The sequence below is a fragment of the Tripterygium wilfordii genome, chromosome 16 (genome assembly GCF_013401445.1).
Source record: "Tripterygium wilfordii isolate XIE 37 chromosome 16, ASM1340144v1, whole genome shotgun sequence".
Lineage (NCBI taxonomy): Eukaryota > Viridiplantae > Streptophyta > Magnoliopsida > Celastrales > Celastraceae > Tripterygium > Tripterygium wilfordii.
In genome coordinates this window covers 3,203,604-3,221,922 of record NC_052247.1, presented here as the reverse complement: position 1 = coordinate 3,221,922, position 18,319 = coordinate 3,203,604, and the positions used below count along the sequence as shown (strand labels likewise).

The 18,319-nt window shown below is 37.3% G+C and overlaps 2 protein-coding genes across 3 annotated transcripts; both read right to left on the bottom strand.

Moving 5' to 3' along the window:
- Positions 1–949: 949 nt before the first annotated feature.
- Positions 950–5,536, bottom strand: LOC119981239 (probable metal-nicotianamine transporter YSL7). Its single transcript, XM_038824295.1, has 6 exons — positions 4,871–5,536; positions 3,128–3,285; positions 2,886–2,983; positions 2,660–2,794; positions 2,352–2,541; positions 950–2,263 (listed from the first exon to the last, which is right to left on the bottom strand). The coding sequence occupies exons 1-6, from the start codon at positions 5,307–5,309 to the stop codon at positions 1,160–1,162; spliced, it is 2,124 nt and encodes a 707-aa protein (XP_038680223.1). The 5' UTR covers positions 5,310–5,536; the 3' UTR covers positions 950–1,159.
- Positions 5,537–13,015: 7,479 nt separating this feature from the next.
- On the bottom strand, positions 13,016–17,373 carry LOC119980457 (probable metal-nicotianamine transporter YSL7). 2 transcript variants are annotated; one of them, XM_038823155.1, is made up of 6 exons: positions 16,950–17,373; positions 15,255–15,412; positions 15,012–15,109; positions 14,786–14,920; positions 14,479–14,668; positions 13,016–14,389 (listed from the first exon to the last, which is right to left on the bottom strand). In XM_038823155.1, exons 1-6 carry the CDS (start codon positions 17,356–17,358, stop codon positions 13,286–13,288), a joined length of 2,094 nt encoding a protein of 697 aa, XP_038679083.1. In that variant the 5' UTR covers positions 17,359–17,373; the 3' UTR covers positions 13,016–13,285. The 2 variants fall into 2 exon arrangements, with proteins under 2 accessions (XP_038679083.1, XP_038679084.1); XM_038823156.1 differs by lacking the exon at positions 14,786–14,920.
- Between the last annotated feature and the right edge of the window lie 946 nt (positions 17,374–18,319).

The following is an 18,319-nucleotide window of genomic DNA, read 5'->3' as shown; positions in this document are numbered from 1 at the left end:
CAAAGTTAACTTCCACGCATAGCACTTTCTACAAATTGGGTTGGTTGCATGAGTTTAGAGTTAGTAAGTTGTTTGATGGACATGTTGGGCTAAGATTATTTTAATTCGGTTATCATAAGGATCTCAATAGTTGATATCTGATTTATTCCAATTGTTGTTGCCGAGTTGTACGTACAATATTTTATGTACATCATGTGGGACCAGTGGAGCCCATAAAATCACTTGAATTCTGTGCATTCAACTCAATAGTTGGCATAACCGGAATACCAAAGCTGAAATTTTTATCATTTTGGATTTTAATTCGATTTACTTGTTGAAAAATCCGTTTCAAAAACCATTCAAATAGCGTTTTTGGTATCATAAATTCAGGGAGAAATTTTGTATTATTTAGAAATCTTAAATTATATTTTTTTTTACTCAAAAACTAATATATTTGGCGCTTATTGAATTGATACGCCTTCATAGGCTTAGTAACTTGTTGAGAGTACCTACAATAGGATTGTCTACTGTTTCCATAAGTGCCATCAAATTTGTTTACTAAAGTAAAAAAAAAACAGACTGGGCCCCATACTAGTATGCACTATCAACGCTCCTGATTGAAACTGTAGGGAAATTACAATTGACTTTCACTGCAGAGACTCTTAATTCTTTGCTAACTCAGATAAGATTTGTGACTCCTATGTTGAAATCCAAGTGTTGGTTTGACTTCATTAATCACTAAAGAGTAGAGAGTTTGGTTTTACAATTGTAGCAACAGGGTGGATTTTGACCCAACTTTCATTAATCCATGCGAATTTGACGATCCGTATTTATACTCATATCAAAAAATATTTAAAGAACAAACTTATATGATTTGACATTTCCAGTTAATTTTGGTTTACTTCCATGGATTCCCTGGCAATTATTATGCTATTTTAACAACATTATGGGATAAGAATTTCAAGACAAGTTTAAGATAACCATTTCCCCTCTACATGTCCATTATATCCATAAAAGATGAACACACTATAGAGTTCAAATATAGAATGTCTCACTGTGACCCACCTAGTATTGTCCACACCAGTAACCAAAGAAGAAAATGAAAAACACAGAGGTATTTTACAAGCTTGTCTCAATCCATCATCAAAGCATCCATCAACATGATTTATGCTTCTGAGGTTCAAGACCCTAGGAAGTTATCAACTCTTGTATTTGTGGCCCTGGATAAAAACTTCATGCATATTGGTGCTTTGACCCCTGCAAGGGCAAGTATTGAGCTGGGTAGAGTCCATATCCCATCCCCACAAATCAACCCAGATGCCACCGCCGGTCCCATGGCGTCCGCCTTGGCCTTATTGATCTTCTCCCACACAAACAATATCAAGCTTCCAACACACATATCTATGGCAAAGTATGAACCCAGATAGAAAGGTATTGCCATTGCCATAGGAAGAGGAATGAACCTTGCCCACTTCTTTGGTATTGCATCTCTTATCACATTTATCAAAATGGCTCCACCAAAGAAGACATAACAAAGCAGAAGACAGTTTTTAGGGAGAGTTGAGAAGCCATCTACAGCAAGAATACCCATGTTCCGGTACACGACAGCGAAAGGAGCAGCGTATTGGCTACCAGGAAGTCCGATGTTAAAGGCCTTGTAGAAGAGCCAGAAGACGCAAGGGGAGATCAAACAACCGATTGCGGTTCCAATCACTTGGCTCACAAACATAGATCTTGGAGAGGCCAAGGTGAGGTAACCGGTTTTGAAATCCTGCATCAAATCAGAAGCTGTTGACACGATGTTCATCATGACTCCACACGCTGCAAGCCCTGCAATGACTCCGCCATGAGAGGCACCAGCCCATGCCCCGATCGTGAAGATAGCAAGCTTCCCATAAGTGGATGCAAGGGACCAATCTGTTAGCCCACACCCATATGCATTGCAGAAGGCTAGCACTGGTGCAAAGATGTATATGACTATAATGTAATACCACTTGAGTTGGTGGAAAATGTGGGGAAGAGTGGCAGTGGAGATGGCAGCAATAATGACATAGCCTCCAATGGCAAACCAAGTTGGAATCTGATCTTTCAGAAAGACTTCGGTTCGTCTCTGCTCATCATATGACACCTTAAGGGTATCTGGAGAGGGCCTGTCCGCAACAGGTAGACCCCTGCTCAAATCTGTCCCTTTATACTGACTATACAAGCCGACCAAGGTTCGACTGAGCACTTTGAAGAAGTTGTAAAGACCATCTCCCAGGATCATTGCAATAGATATGAACACCTGATCAATATATTAACAGACTCTGAAAAAACACAAACACAAAAGAAGAACAAGAGAGTGACTTTAATGTGAACAGTGGAGGAAATACCCTGTATCCTTGAAGACCATGGAGGCTGCTTGGGCTGAGTTCTTTAGGGTACCAATCTCCCTTTCTATTTGCTATCAGAGGCCACATTATACCCCAGGAAAGAATGCCTCCTATAAGTACTGATATGTTTATGATGTAGGGGCATATCATCCCAACTCCAACATATGTTGCCGAAAAATCAAAGAAAAACCTGCAATTTTATTTGTGAATGAGATCATAGCTCGATCATTTGAAGCAGCCAACATATAGTTGATAGAAAAAAAAAGAGAAGAAAAGAAGGAAGACAAAAATGTAGTTAAGGCATATACTTGTTATCATATGCTTTGAGCCCAAATGTGGGGAAGTTTGCGAACCCACATGTATCCTCAGCAGCGAAAAACCATTGAAAGAATCCCCACAAGAAACTGAAGGAGAAGAACTTGCCCAAAACTTTCACTTGTTTCCTAAGGAAGTGAAGCGTGAAAAAAATAAAATAAAAAACCAGAATCGTAAGTGGACAATGCTAAAAGCCATTAACATTGGCTACTGTCTTACTTTGCAAGCTTGGCTCCTTGACGTGTGTGGAAGCTGTTGATAAGATAAGCAGTTGCAGTACCACTTGGATATGTCAATTTGAAGTCTATAATCATAATCTGAAACCAACCCAGATGAGGAAACCAATCAGAATCAAGATCATAAAAAGTCCGAGCTGAGTTATTTAAATTTCAGCATTGATTATTGAGTGCCTAGAAAAATAATATGTATTTTCTGTACAGGTTGTTGGTTGTAGTGTATACCTTTCTCAGAGGAACCACAGAGAAGAGACCAAGAAAGCTGACTACAAAGAGGAAGCCAATAATCCATGACAATGCAGGGTTTTTGAATTCGCCATTCTCCTCTGCTGATTGTTTGGCAATTCTCTCACTCAGTGCAAATAGATAACTCCCAAAACCTCCTGTTCATGAAAAATAACGGAAGCATACAATTAACCAAACTGTCACTTGGCGACATTGAAGAAACACAAAAGATAAATCATAATACATAAGCATTGGCTTGCAAGTCATGAAATCAAAAGTAGGATAAGCAGTTAGCTGGGTGAAATTTTGTTCTTTTTATTAGTGCTGAATTCCCATATGTATCAAATGTGCATAAACTAATTTAGACCCCCCCCCCCCTCCCCCTCTCCCTCTCCCTCTCCCTCTCCCCTCCCTGGCTGGTTTTATCACTTTTAAGGCAGTATTCTAATTGTTTCTCACAGTTCTTGAACACTATCAACTACAGCATTTTCCACTTTCTTTGGAATTTTTATACTCGGGGATAGGGTTGGGCTTGGCTTAAGGAGGAGGACTTGATGTAACAGGATCCATGTTGACCCACAACTGAAACTTATCATTCTCTCACACGGGCTAGATCGGATCATGGTTGCATTTATAATTTTCTGCAAGTGATAAATGATGTAGAGCACTTGCAATAATGCAAGTTTTGTTGGGTCAACAAAAATCAATATTGGATCCCACCTCTATTATACAAAAAATCAACTCAAACAATCTCTCAATACAGCCACATCAAGATGGAGGCCAACAATATCATATGCCTCCATATTGTCCACAACAAAACTACACCAAAACACAATCTCTCAATACAGCCACATCAACAAAACACGTCTCTCAATACAGTGACATCAACAAAATACAAAATTTCATACATTTTTATTGGCCCAGCAAAACTTGCAAAAATGTATAGCTCAACAAAACTTACACCATTACAAACAGGCAGGCAATAAGAATTGGAAAAGACTTGGATCAGTGCGTGAAAACTGAAAAGTTCATAATTATTGATTTGTGCAAAAGTTGGATTAATATCACTTTTGCATACCGAAATATAGTCAGTGTTTCAATATGCACACCGTTATTTAAAATGTTTCAATTTGATCTTCCAATGATAAAATTGTTTTTCAGGCAAATTTTTTTACTTTGGGGCAGTCAAACTGCACATGTGGCACCAAAGTGAGAAAATCTACCCAAGAGACCAAGTTGAAACAATTTTATCATTAGATGACCAAATTGAAACATTTTAAACAATAGTGTACAAATTCAAACACTGATTATCTTTCTATGTGTAAAAGTAGTATTAACGGTGCAAAAATTTGTGGCTTGGCAGCATCAAGCCGCATCAATGATTACAAAGTGGAAAGTGCGGTGGTGGGGCACTAAAATGATAAGCATTGTCTCCTCCGCCCACCTGCACACATCACTATGCCTAACACTGACAACTCTCCATTCAATTAAAGCAGCATAAAAAAATGGACTTTTTGACCCAGAAAATTGGGAAGACGAACAGCCGGGTGACTGTTTAATTTCTTCTTAGGAATATTATTCATCTAATAGATCAAGCGAACTTGGAAGCAAATCTAATTTAATTTCGAAAATCAGACATAAGAATATGATAAGGTAAAGTAGGGTTATGTCGATTGGTTTGTGTTCGATGAAATGCTTGAATCACAGGATTGAAAGAACATAGCAGAGTGAGTGAATTTTTACCGCTGAAGGCGATGCCGGAGGAGGCAACAACGCAAGTTTGGATGACGGTGTTCTCTTGTCTGGTGAAAGGTTGCTTCAAGTAGCCAGAATTTTCAAGGAACTTGGTCCAAGTCTTGACGAAGAAGAAACCCAATAGACCAGCAGAGACGTTGAGGGAAGGAATGATTCCTGCGGTGAGGTTGAGTTTCATCACTATGAAACAGAATAGCACGCTCAACACAAAGCTCACGACAAAGGCTCTTATGGTCAGCTGATTCCTCCATGAAGGCAATTCTTCTCTCTCAAATGCCTTTTCCACAGACAATTCTCCTTCTTTTTCTTCTTCCGCTTCTGGGTTTCCTCTGTTGTTGCGACCATTTGTTCTTTGTAATTCAACATCGGAAACATTCTCTACCTTGTCATCTTCTCTGCCATTCCTCCTTCTTCCGTTCTGCTCCATTATCGCTGACTAGTAACCCTGTTTTTGGGTTGAATCAGAATCTCTTGTAAAGTGGAGTGAATCTTCTCACAAAGTGAAAAAATGGGGGGTGATTAAATAGGCAGGGCGCATTAGGAAATGGATCGAGACGTGATTGAAATGGATTGGCCGATTGCGGCTGGTGGTTTTAAAATCACCGAAGAGTGAAATACTGAAATTCTGCAAAGTCCACTGTCAGATGATCCCAAAAACAAACCACAACTTGCTTGATAGCCTGGCTGGCTTTTGGCCCATTTCTTTCTTTAACACGTAATCACAATAGTATTAATCCAATTGAAAATCGAATTCATGATCTTCTAACTTCATACGATTTTGATATGGACCTAAATTCGAACACTCAGGCCCGACAGGGTGAGTTGAATTAAAACTCAACGCATGACCATGTTCTCAGTGGAAATTTGAATTCATAACCTTTTGAATCTAGAAGACTATGATTTGCTTTCACACTTATTTTTCATTTTCTAATTAGAGCTTATCCATTGAACATTCGATTTGGGCCTAAATGCTGACAGTCAGGTCTAACGAGATAAATTGGGTCAAAATCTAGCGTGTGACCATAAGAGTATTAATTCTATTGGAAATCGAACTTACGATCTTTTAACTCCATACGATTTCGATATGATCCTAAATTCGGAGAGTCAGACCCGACAGAATAAGTTAGGTCAAAATCCATCACATGACCATAATTATAATGTTCTCTGTGGAAATCGAACTCACGATCTTTCTGATTCCATATAGTTTGACCCAGAGAGATTCACTACTAAACTATCACCCAAGTTATTCTAATAAGCTTTCTTTTTCACACCTTATTTTTTAAATACCACTAAGAAATATATTTCTCATTAGAATCAAACATTGAACACACATATGCCTAACTCAATCGATTGTCAACCGAGCCACACCTATCATTGGTTCCTCTTTTTCACACTTGGGTATTGCTCGACTCGATGGCATCCATTTTCTCGGGTCGTATATTATGGAAAAGATATTCGTTCATATCATATGTTAATGAGTTTATATATATATATATATATATATATATATATATATATATATATATATATATATATATATATATTCTTTGTTCACACTGGGTCTTGCATGACGCCAAGCTTCTTCTTTCATATTTTTTTATATTGTGGATCCAAGTAGTAGTGTTTACTTGTAAGAAAAATATAAGAAAAAAATAATGAGTTATTTTTTTTTAAAAAAAATCCAAATAAACACAAATACATCAAGGAGTGGCTGGTTTAATCAAAACTTACCTTAATGGAAACATGATATTAGGTTGGATTATTGATAAATCATGTCGGCATATATAAGAATACACGTGAGTGGGGGTGCTTTACATTAGCAAATTCGCAGGCGGTAACATGATGATGAGAATCCCATGCCTTGCAATTAATGGAATTGCTTCTTGCTTATCAAAAAAAAATGGAATTGCTTCTTCTACTTATAATTATTATTATTATAGGTTTGAATTTTTAATTATTGGTGGATTTTTTTTAATTATTATTTATATTGGCTATATTGGATCGTTGACTAAGGAAGATGAGATGGGAATATTGGGATTCCCCTAATTAAAAAAAAAGTTAATAATGATCTAATACCCTGGAAGATAGGGGCAGGAACAGCTTGTGATCCAGATTCCATGGATATGTTCATATGATTCCATATGGTATTTAAGTTCTGGTCAACCCAACACGCAATGGCATAGTCAGGATTTTAGTTCAACAGGGGCACAATTAAAATAGTGGGGGTTCGGGAGCAGCGCCTCTGAAATTTTTTTTGAGATTATTTATATGGTACAAATATAATTACTAGTAATAGTTTCAAGTAATAAAACAATAAATCTACGAAGGGGATTGAAGATCACTGGATCAAAGGGCTTGATAAGGGCCATAGGTGTAAATAAAAATTGTAGATGCAAAATACTATTACGTGATTGTCGGGTGAGGAGATTTAGGAACGTGGGTTGTAGTAGTGAGGAGGGAGAATACACGAACTTGGGAACGGCGTGTAGCTTCCGCGTTTCGACGATTTCTTCTCTCTTTGAAATTGAGATTTGAGGAGACACTTTTATTTTTGACGATTTTGTCCCTCTATAAGTACATATTTTTTTAAAAAAAAAAATTTGAGATAGGACACTTGCCCACCCTAGTCCTTAACTAGCTACACCCCTGCCAACTCATGGACAAGGTAGAGGTCAGTTTTTCCCATCAAGACCTTTGGGCCTACTCCGATACAATATAAAGAAACGTGGACCCCAATATTTCCCTTATAAACCGATTTACAAGGGAGGAGAAATACCGCATCTAATATAATAGTCCAATCGTTTTGTCTTTTTTTTTAAGGGAATCGTTAGTATTCAGGCGATGTGAGATTTCGTTTTAACACCTGCAACTGAAAAGTAAAGAATATTAAATATTTAACAAAAATATAATTGTAGTCTTGGGGAAGTGGTGGGGGCTACCAAAAGCATAATCATTCAAGGGCGTTGCAGAGTGAAGGCTACTAATTTGTGATTGTCATCCAATTGTTGTCTCGTTGGTCTAAGTCTAGCAAGAGGAGATAATAAGTTTAATGGTTATAATCAAAGGAGAATATAAATAAAATGTCACCTTCAGCTTACAAGGGAGCGGGACACCCTATTTAATATATCAGCCCAATAAACGATGTGAGATTTCATTTTAACACTCTTTATTTACACGTGTGGATTGGATTATGTCAAGCTCAACATATGAATAAAGTAGAGGCTAGTGTTCCCCATCAGGACCTTGGGCCTGCTTCCGATGATACCCTGTAAAGAAATGTGAGCTCCAATATTTTTCTTGCAAATCGACTTACAAGGGAGGGGACACCCCATCTAATGTAATAGCGAAGTGTGATTTCGTTTTAACACTTACGACTAGAAAGTAAAGAATAAAAAAATATAAAATATAATCCGAAGTTTAACAAAAAGATAAGAGCAACCACAATGATTACATTTTAATAGTCCATGAATAGTATTTGATGTCCCTTTTAATGGGTCATGAAAAAAAAATGATCTCCAATGGATGGTATTTGACAATTTATTGGGGCCCAACTTGCATGGAACATGGTTGGCAACCATGTTGACTCCAAACATGGATCCCACTTAAATCACACTCACAAATACATTAAAAATCAATATTGGGGGCTCACTTTTATTACATTAAAAATCAATTCAATAAATTTACATCATTGTACCAATACACGTAACATTTTATTCTCATTCGGCCAGCCATCTCAGCAAAATACGTCTCTCAGTATATTTCATTGTCCTCCATAGCATTGCACCATTGTAGTTGCTCAAAATTGGAGTCTAGGCGAATTGGTGGGGGCTACCAAAAGCATAATCAAAGGCGCTGAAGAGGGAAGATTGAAGACTACTAATTTGTGATTGTCATCCAATTTTTGTCTTGTTGGTCTTAAGTGTGACCAAGAGGATATAATAAGTCGAATGGTTGTAATTAAAGGAGAAAGAAAAAATAAATAAAATGTCGCCTTCAGAAAGTGATTTTTATAACATCCAGATCACACATTGCAATGACCGATCAAGCACGGCCTTTTTAGTATTATATAATACCTCTACTTTTAAGCCGTTAGATCTAACCAAATTACTGAGATGAAAGTTGATTCGGGATTCATATGTTAGAGTTTAGGGTTTAAGGAACGAGTCGTTGGTTGAGATGGTGAACTTGACCGTGATAACTTTAGCGCATGTGAGAGATCATGACTTCAAGTCTCATGGGTGTTTCCAATATCGCAATTTGCGAGATGGACACTTGCTTAGCCCAATGTGTGCGAATGTCACCCTGTATTATTTTCCCGCATTGGGCCTTAGCCTAGGTCACAATTGATCCATGGGGATTGTGGGGTCTTCCATGTGATCCAAGGTTTACCAGTTAGTTGTCTAATGGACAGTTAGGTGGGTTCCATGTTACAAAAAAAGTTTAAGATTTAAAATTGTTTAATCAACTTTAATCTCAAATATTTTAAGGGTTTAGGAGCTTAAAAATTGAGATAGTTATATATATAGTTTGTGTGTGGGGATTGCTTAAGAGATAATATTACCAATAGGAGTGCCGTTCACTCAAATCTTGGGAGGTCTTTATCATTTTGCTGGAAAGGCACCGGGGGCGGGGGGTCATCCAGAGATGATGATAGATGGATGTCATGCTTATTGCATCTCAAGATCAGCTATGATTACACCCGAGCACTAATTGGAATGGTAAAAATCGTTCACGCAAATCTTGAGAGGTCTTTATCATTTTGCCAAAAAGGCACTAAGGGGGGCGTCGTCCAAAGATGATGAGAGATGAATGTCATGCTTCTTGCATCTCAAGATCATCTATGATTCCACCCGAGCACTAATTGGAATGGTAAAAATTGTATATATCAACCTATTAACGAGAGTTCGAATCCCCTTCCTGTTTCAAAAAAAATAAAAAGAAAAAAAAGAAAAGATGAGCTATGATTACCTTGTGTGTTATTAAACGTCTACTTCTCGTATTTCAACTTATTCTCCCATATTTTCCAACTAATAGACCTTCCTTAATCAAATCCAATCTGTTCATTCAATACAGAGAAAAAATGGTGATTGGAAATATGGAAAGGAAGACTTAATTGAGTGATGATCATTTGGTCATTAGCTATATAGTCCAACACATCAATTCAAACTTGATGATATTGAATGGCTTGAAACCAAGACAAAGCTCCTTTCATTAATGAGAAAAGTAAACAAGGCATTGCATTTGCATGAGACTCTTGTGAAACAATCATGGCTTCTACATTGTATATAGCTGGGAAAGAATAGAGAAGTCCCGTTCTCACCCGCGGACTCACTGTTTGAATCACATCAAGGGATGTGACGATATTAAATGTGGCCCCACAGACGAGAATACCTACAGTGGGAACTATTGACAGTTTCTGAATCCGCTATCCGATTTGTTTTTGAATTCATACCATAAAATCGATCGGACGATTCTGCAAGGGTTACCATCTATAGTTTCCACTACAGGGACCCAAAACTCGTGTGGCCCCCACTATAATCTTGCTTAAGTGCACAGGCCCATATTATGTTTATGGGCTGTAAAACATCACTTAAAAGCCCAAAAAAAAGAGGACCCCTCTGGATCTAACCGCTTTTTACTCTCGCAACTGTGTGATTGAGAAGGCCTAATGTTGCACTAGAAAGAAGGGGTTGGATCATGATGTGTTTTTCTGTTTTTTTTCAAAAGCACAACATATTCCAATAGTTATCATCATAAAAGCATTCCATTAATATGTGACATTTATTCATTGGGTGTGGTGACATCATAGTAAAGGTTCCACACCCAATAAATGAGTACCACACACGCTTTTGGGATGATACCTTTTGGGATATTTATAAATTTTTTTTTGATATTTAAGTGATGTTTTACGAAAATGATATATAGTTCATATGTTTGGTAACCTAATAGGTTGATTCCATTGATTTGATGAATGAAATATTTTTACCTACATTTTTTTATCCCACAATTCATTGTCTAAAATTTATTGTTTTAATATAGATTCTATTGTTTTTTAAAGCACAATTTAGAATTCATTGTTTTTGAAATTTCATTGAAAAAAAACGATGGAATTATGATTTATCCGATAAAACTCTTCAACAATGGATCTTGTTATAAAGAGTTTTTATGCGCTGATTCTTAATATGTAATTTTTTAAAAATTTAACATGTATTTTGAAAATTAAAACATTTTAAAATTTCATTTAAGAGACTTATGCCAAAGCATAGATGAAAAGTTCAGCCTGACATTTTTGGCATTCAAATCACTTGGCAAACCCTATAAGTTTGAAGAAATGTCAATGTGATAATGTTAGGAAGGATTTTGGCATTGCTTGTTGAATGGGGATTAGGGATTGGCAATGAAATTACCCATGAAGTTTAAGAATTGATAGGAATTTAAGTTTCAAATGAATTTGTACTCTCCCTATGAAAATATGATAGTAGGAATGGTCTCTCAAAATGTCAAAAATGTTGAGTATTTAGGAGAAATGAATCTTTTATATGATAAGGGTGTCCGGAATTTTACCCCGACTATTCCCTTGAGCACGTGTAGTCCTTATGTCCTACACGCATCGGACAATTACAAGGCCAACCATGGATGACTCCAAGAAATGATCTCACCATTACCATTTCCCCCCCCCCCCCCAAATTTATGAGCTGCATTCTTTACTAATTTCCTTTATAACAACAGGTCTTGAAAAGAAAATCACAGGACTCCTCCACTTGTTGCAAAACCTTCACACTCCGTTAATAAACTCTCTAATTTCCTTTATAACAACAGGTCTTGAAAAGAAAATCACAGGACTACTCCACTGTCCTCAACCACTCTTTTAGGAGTTCATAAGGGTTTAGGGTTTAGGTTAGAGGTTTCTGTAGTTGGGTTCATGGATGAATGCCTCAGCTAGAACCAACATTCTGCCTAGTTCTGTGATATAAAGAACATATTAAGCTCAATAGATTTTACAGACAGTGTAAATGATGCAGAATATATATATATATATATATATATATAAATGATGCGGAAATTGACCACTTAAGGATGACCAAAATCTGAAGAATAAGATAGTCTAAGCACAAGAATACTCATTGTCTGTACTACCATTAAAATTCTTCTTCTTTTTTGGTGACCGAGAACTTTCCAGCCCAACATGTCCACCGAACAGCTTGGCCAATTCTACACTCGGGCAGCCAACCCAATCCACATTTTCAACTTCTGCAGAATGGGTTGGTTGTCTAAGTTTAGAGTTGGTCAGTTGTTCGATGGACATGTTGGGCTAAGACAATTTTAATTCGGTTATGATAAGGATCTCAACAGTTGATATCTGAGTTATTTCAACTACGGCTATTGAGTTGAATGCATAGTATTTTATGTACATCATGTGAGTTGTGGAGCCCACAAAATCACTTGAATTCTGTGCGTCCAACTCAATAGCTAGCATAACTGGGATACCAAACTACTGAAATTTTTATCATTTTGGATTTTAATTCGATTTACTTGTTGAAAAATCCGTTTCAAAAACCGTTCAAGTAACGTTTTGGTATCATAAATTTAAGGAGAAATTTTGTATTATTTAGAAATACTTAATTATATTTTTTTTTACTCAAAAACTAATATATTTGGCGCTTGCTGAATTGACACGCCTTCATAGGCTTAGCAACTAGTTGAGGGTACCTACAGTAGCATTGTCTGCAGTTTCGCTCAATGCCATCAAATCTGTTTACTAAAGTCAAAAACATATTGGGCCTCACACTAGTATGCACTATCAACGCTCCTGATTGAAACTATAGGGACACTGCATTGACTTTCACTGCACAGACCCTTTAACTCTTTGGTAACTCAGATAAGATTTGTGACTCCTATGTTGAAATCCAAGCGGGAAATTTTCTCACTGGGGAAGTGCTGGTTTGACTTCATTAAACACTAACAAGTAGAGAGTTTGGTTTTATACTCGTAGCAATAGGGTGGACATTGACCAAACTTTCATTAATCCATGCGAATTTGACGGCCCAAATTTATACTCATATCATCAAATATTTAAACAACAAACTTATATGATTTGATGTTTCCAGTTTAATTTTGGTTTACTTCCATGGATTCCCTGGCAATTATTTTGCTATTTTAACAACATTATGGGATAAGAATTTCAAGACAAGTTTAAGATAACTATTTCCCCTCTACATGTCTATCATATCCATAAGATGAACACACTATAGAGTTAAAATATATAATGTCTCACTGTGACCCACCTAGTACTGTCCACACCACTAACCAAAGAAAAGAAAATGAAAAACACAAAAGGTATTTTACAAGCTTCTCTCAATCCATCATCAAAGCATCCATCAACATGATTTATGCTTCTGAGGTTCAAGACCCTAGGAAGTTATCAACTCTTGTATTTGTGGCCCTGGATAAAAACTTCATGCATATTGGTGCTTTGACCCCTGCAAGGGCAAGTATTGAGCTGGGTAGAGTCCATATCCCATCCCCACAAATCAACCCAGATGCCACCGCCGGTCCCATGGCGTCCGCCTTGGCCTTATTGATCTTCTCCCACACAAACAATATCAAGCTTCCAACACACATATCTATGGCAAAGTATGAACCCAGATAGAAAGGTATTGCCATTGCCATAGGAAGAGGAATGAACCTTGCCCACTTCTTTGGTACTGCATCTCTTATCACATTTATCAAAATGGCTCCACCAAAGAAGACATAACAAAGCAGAAGACAGTTTTTAGGGAGAGTTGAGAAGCCATCTACAGCAAGAATAGCCATGTTCCGGAACACGACAGCGGAAGGAGCAGCGTATTGGCTACCAGGAAGTCCGATGTCAAAGGCCTTGTAGAAGAGCCAGAAGACGCAAGGGGAGATCAAGCAACCCATTGCAGTTCCAATCACTTGGCTCACAAACATAGATCTTGGAGAGGCCAAGGTGAGGTAACCGGTTTTGAAATCCTGCATCAAATCAGAAGCTGTTGACACGATGTTCATCATGACTCCACACGCTGCAAGCCCTGCAATGACTCCGCCATGAGAGGCACCAGCCCATGCCCCGATCGTGAAGATAGCAAGCTTCCCATAAGTGGTTACAAGGGACCAATCTGTTAGCCCACACCCATATGCATTGCAGAAGGCTAGCACTGGTGCAAAGATGTATATGACTATAATGTAATACCACTTGAGTTGGTGGAAAATGTGGGGAAGAGTGGCAGTGGAGATGGCAGCAATAATGACATAGCCTCCAATGGCAAACCAAGTTGGAATCTGATCTTTCAGAAAGACTTCGGTCCGTCTCTGCTCATCATATGACACCTTAGGGGTATCTGGAGAGGGCCTGTCCGCAACAGGTAGACCCCTGCTCAAATCTGTCCCTTTATACTGAATATACAAGCTGACCAAGGTTCGGTTGAGCACTTTGAAGAAGTTGTAAAGACCATCTCCCAGGATCATTGCAATGGATATGAACACCTGATCAATATATTAACAGACTCTGAAAAAAAGACAAACACAAAAGAAGAAAAAGAGAGTGACTTTAATGTGAACAGTGGAGGAAATACCCTGTATCCTTGAAGACCATGGAGGCTGCTTGGGCTGAGTTCTTTAGAGTACCAATCTCCCTTTCTATTTGCTATCAGAGGCCACATTATACCCCAGGAAAGAATGCCTCCTATAAGTACTGAAATGTTTATGATGTAGGGGCATATCATCCCCACTCCAACATATGTTGCCGAAAAATCAAAGAAAAACCTGCAATTTTATTTGTGAATGATATCATAGCTCGATCATTTGAAGCACCCAACGTATTGTTGATTGAAAAAAGAGAGAAGAAAAGAAGGAAGACAAAAATGTAGTTAAGGCATATACTTGTTATGATATGCTTTGAGCCCAAATGTGGGGAAGTTCTCGAACCCACAAGTATCCTCAGCAGCGAAAAACCATTGAAAGAATCCCCACAAGAAACTGAAGGAGAAAAACTTGCCCAAAACTTTCACTTGTTTCCTAAGGAAGTGAAGTGTGAAAAAAATAAAATAAAAAACCAGAATCGTAAGTGGACAATGCTAAAAGTCATTAACATTGGCTACTGCCTTACTTTGCAAGCTTGGCTCCTTCACGTGTGTGGAAGCTGTTGATAAGATAAGCAGTTGCAGTACCACTTGGATATGTCAATTTGAAGTCTATAATCATAATCTGAAACCAACCCGGATGAGGAAACAAATCAGAATCAAGATCATAAAAAGTCCGAGCTGAGTAATTTAAATTTCAGCATTGATTATTGGGTGCCTAGAAAAATAATATGTATTTTCTGTACAGGTTGTTGGTTTGTAGTGTATACCTTTCTCAGAGGAACCACAGAGAAGAGACCAAGAAAGCTGACTACAAAGAGGAAGCCAATAATCCATGGCAATGCAGGGTTTTTGAATTCGCCATTCTCCTCTGCTGATTGTTTGGCAATTCTCTCACTCAGTGCAAATAGATAATTCCCAAAACCTCCTGTTCATGAAAAATAACGGAAGCATACAATTAACCAAACTGTCACTTGGCGACATTGAAGAAACACATAAGATAAATCATAATACATAAGCATTGGCTTGCAAGTCATGAAATCAAAAGTAGGATAAGCAGTTAGCTGAGTGAAATTTTGTTCTTTATATTAGTGCTGAATTCCCATATGTATAAAATGTGCATAAACTAATTTAGACCCTCCCCCGCCCCCCCTCCCTGGCTGGTTTTATCACTTTTAAGGCAGTATTCTGATTGTTTCTCACAGTTCTTGAACACTATCAGCTACAGCATTTTCCACTTTCTTTGGAATTTTTATACTTGGGATAGGGTTGGGCTTGGGCTTAAGGAGAAGGACATGATGTAACAGGGGTCCATCTTGACCCAGAACTGAACCTTATCCTTTTCTCACACGGCTAGATCGGATCATGGTTGCATTTATAATTCTCTGCAAGTGAAAATTGATGTAACGAGCAGGCAATAAAGAATTGGAAAAGACTTGGATCAAGTGCGTGAAAACTGAAAAGTCCATAATTGTTTATTTGCGCAAAAGATGGTGGCTTTGCAGCATCAAGATCAAGCCGCATCGATGATTCCTAAGTGGAAGGGGCACTAAAATGATAAGCCTTGTCTCCTCCGCCCACCGGCACACATCACCATTCCTGACACTGATAGGGATGACAACGCGTCGGGTACTATTCCAATTAGGAAATACCAAAACCGTTTCCATTTAAGATACTTTATACCAAAACCGTTCCAAAACCATTTAAAAACCATTTAAATTTCCAAACCCGGAACTGTTCCATAACAGTTTCCCATCGGATACCCATTTACCATTTAACTTTTAATATTTTTATTTTCTTCTTTGATGATTATATTAATATAAATTAATATTGAGTATGATTTATATTAATTATGATTTTATAATTCAAATGAGTCTAATTTATAGTTTTACAAGAACGCTTCTATAAATATATACGTTTTAATATGTTTTATCATGATATAATTTAGTATCCTAATAGTATACTTTTATACATGATTTATAATATCATTACTATAATGGATATTTTTATTAAACTGTTCGGGTACCCTAAACCGGCATCAAAAACCAAAGCCGATCCTAAACCATGACGGGTTTGAAAACCAAAATCAAAACCGTTTCCAAAATTTATAGGATCGGTTTTCGGGTTTTAAATGGATCGGGTAGTCTACGGATAGTTCTCGGATCGGTTTTTTTTGTCATCCCTAAACACTGACAACTCTCCATAAAATTAAAGACGCATAAATGAGTGGGCTTTTTTGACCCAGAAAATTGGGAAGACGAACAGCCGGGTAACTGTTTAATTTCTTCTTAGGAATATTATTCATCTAATCGATCAATCGAACTTGGAAGCAAATCTAATTTAATTTCGAAAATCAGACATAAGAATATGATGAGGTTAAGTAGGGTTATGTCGATTGGTTTGTGTTCGATGAAATGCTTGAATCACAGAATTGAAAGAGCATAGCAGAGTGAGTGAATTTTTACCGCTGAAGGCGATGCCGGAGGAGGCAACAACGCAAGTTTGGAGGACGGTGTTCTCTTGTCTGGTGAAAGGTTGCTTCAAGTAGCCAGAATTTTCAAGGAACGTGGTCCAAGACTTGACGAAGAAGAAACCCAATAGACCAGCAGAGACGTTGAGGGAAGGAATGATTCCTGTGGTGAGGTTGAGTTTCATCACTATGAAACAGAATAGCACGCTCAACACAAAGCTCACGACAAAGGCTCTTATGGTCAGCTGATTCCTCCATGAAGGCAATTCTTCTCTCTCAAATGCCTTTTCCACAGACAATTCTCCTTCTTTTTCTTCTTCCTCTTCTGGGTTTCCTCTGTTGTTGCGACCATTTCTTCTTTGTAACTCAACATCGGAAACATTCTCTACCTTGTCGTGCTCCATTCCTTCTTCTTATGGTACTAGAAGACTATATTATGGATAAGATATTCATTCATATCATATGTTAATGAGTTTATATATATATATATATAGAAGACTATAATTTGAAATTGACAAAGAATATATTATGGATAAGATATTCATTCATATCATATTTTAATGAGTTAATATATATATATATTCTTTGTTCATACTGGGTCTTGCATGACGCAAAGCTTCTTCTTCCATATTTTTTTATATTGTGGATCCAAGTAGTAGTGTTTACTTGTAAGAAAAATATAAGAAAAAAATAATGAGTTTTTTTTTTTTTTGTGAAAAATTCCAAATAAACATAAATACATCAAGGAGGGGCTGGTTTAGTCGAAACTTACGTTAATGGAAACATGATATTAGGTTGGATTATTGATAAATTGGCAGGCGGTAACATGATGATGAGAATCCCATGCCTTGCAATTAATGGAATTGCTTCTTCTACTTAATTACAATAATAATAATTATTATTATTATTGTAGGTTTGAGTTTTTAATTATTGGTGGATTTTTTAATTATTATTTATATTGGCTATATTGGGTTGCTGACTAAAGGAAGATGAGATGGGAATATTGGGATTCCCCTGATTAAAAAAAAAAGTTAATAATGATCTAATACCCTGCAAGATAGGGACAGGAAGAACTTATGATCCAGATTCCATGGATATGTTCATATGATTCCATATGGTATTTAAGTCCTGGTCAATCCAACACGCAGTGGCATAGTCAGGATTTTAGTTCAACAGGGACACAATTAAAATATAAATAAAATGTCACCTTCAACTTACAAAACAGTGGGACACCTCATTTAATATATCAGTTTATTGATGTGAGATTTCGTTTTAACACTCTCTACACCTATGAATTAGATTATGTCAGACCCAACATATGGATAAAGTAGAGGTTAGTGTTCCCCATCAAGACTTTGGACCTTC

What these genes read in the sequence shown, in the direction of transcription:
- LOC119981239 (XM_038824295.1), bottom strand. Translation starts at nt 5,309, where the DNA reads ATGGAGCAGAACGGAAGAAGGAGGAATGGCAGAGAAGATGACAAGGTA. An exon ending in CTCCGGCATCGCCTTCAGCG is followed by an intron (nt 3,286 to 4,870) that starts GTAAAAATTCAC and finishes TTTCATGAACAG; the next exon opens with GAGGTTTTGGGAGTTATCTA. An exon ending in ATGGTCTTCAAGGATACAGG is followed by an intron (nt 2,264 to 2,351) that starts GTATTTCCTCCA and finishes TATATTGATCAG; the next exon opens with GTGTTCATATCTATTGCAAT.
- LOC119980457 (XM_038823155.1), bottom strand. Translation starts at nt 17,358, where the DNA reads ATGGAGCACGACAAGGTAGAGAATGTTTCCGATGTTGAGTTACAAAGA. An exon ending in CTCCGGCATCGCCTTCAGCG is followed by an intron (nt 15,413 to 16,949) that starts GTAAAAATTCAC and finishes TTTCATGAACAG; the next exon opens with GAGGTTTTGGGAATTATCTA. An exon ending in ATGGTCTTCAAGGATACAGG is followed by an intron (nt 14,390 to 14,478) that starts GTATTTCCTCCA and finishes TATATTGATCAG; the next exon opens with GTGTTCATATCCATTGCAAT.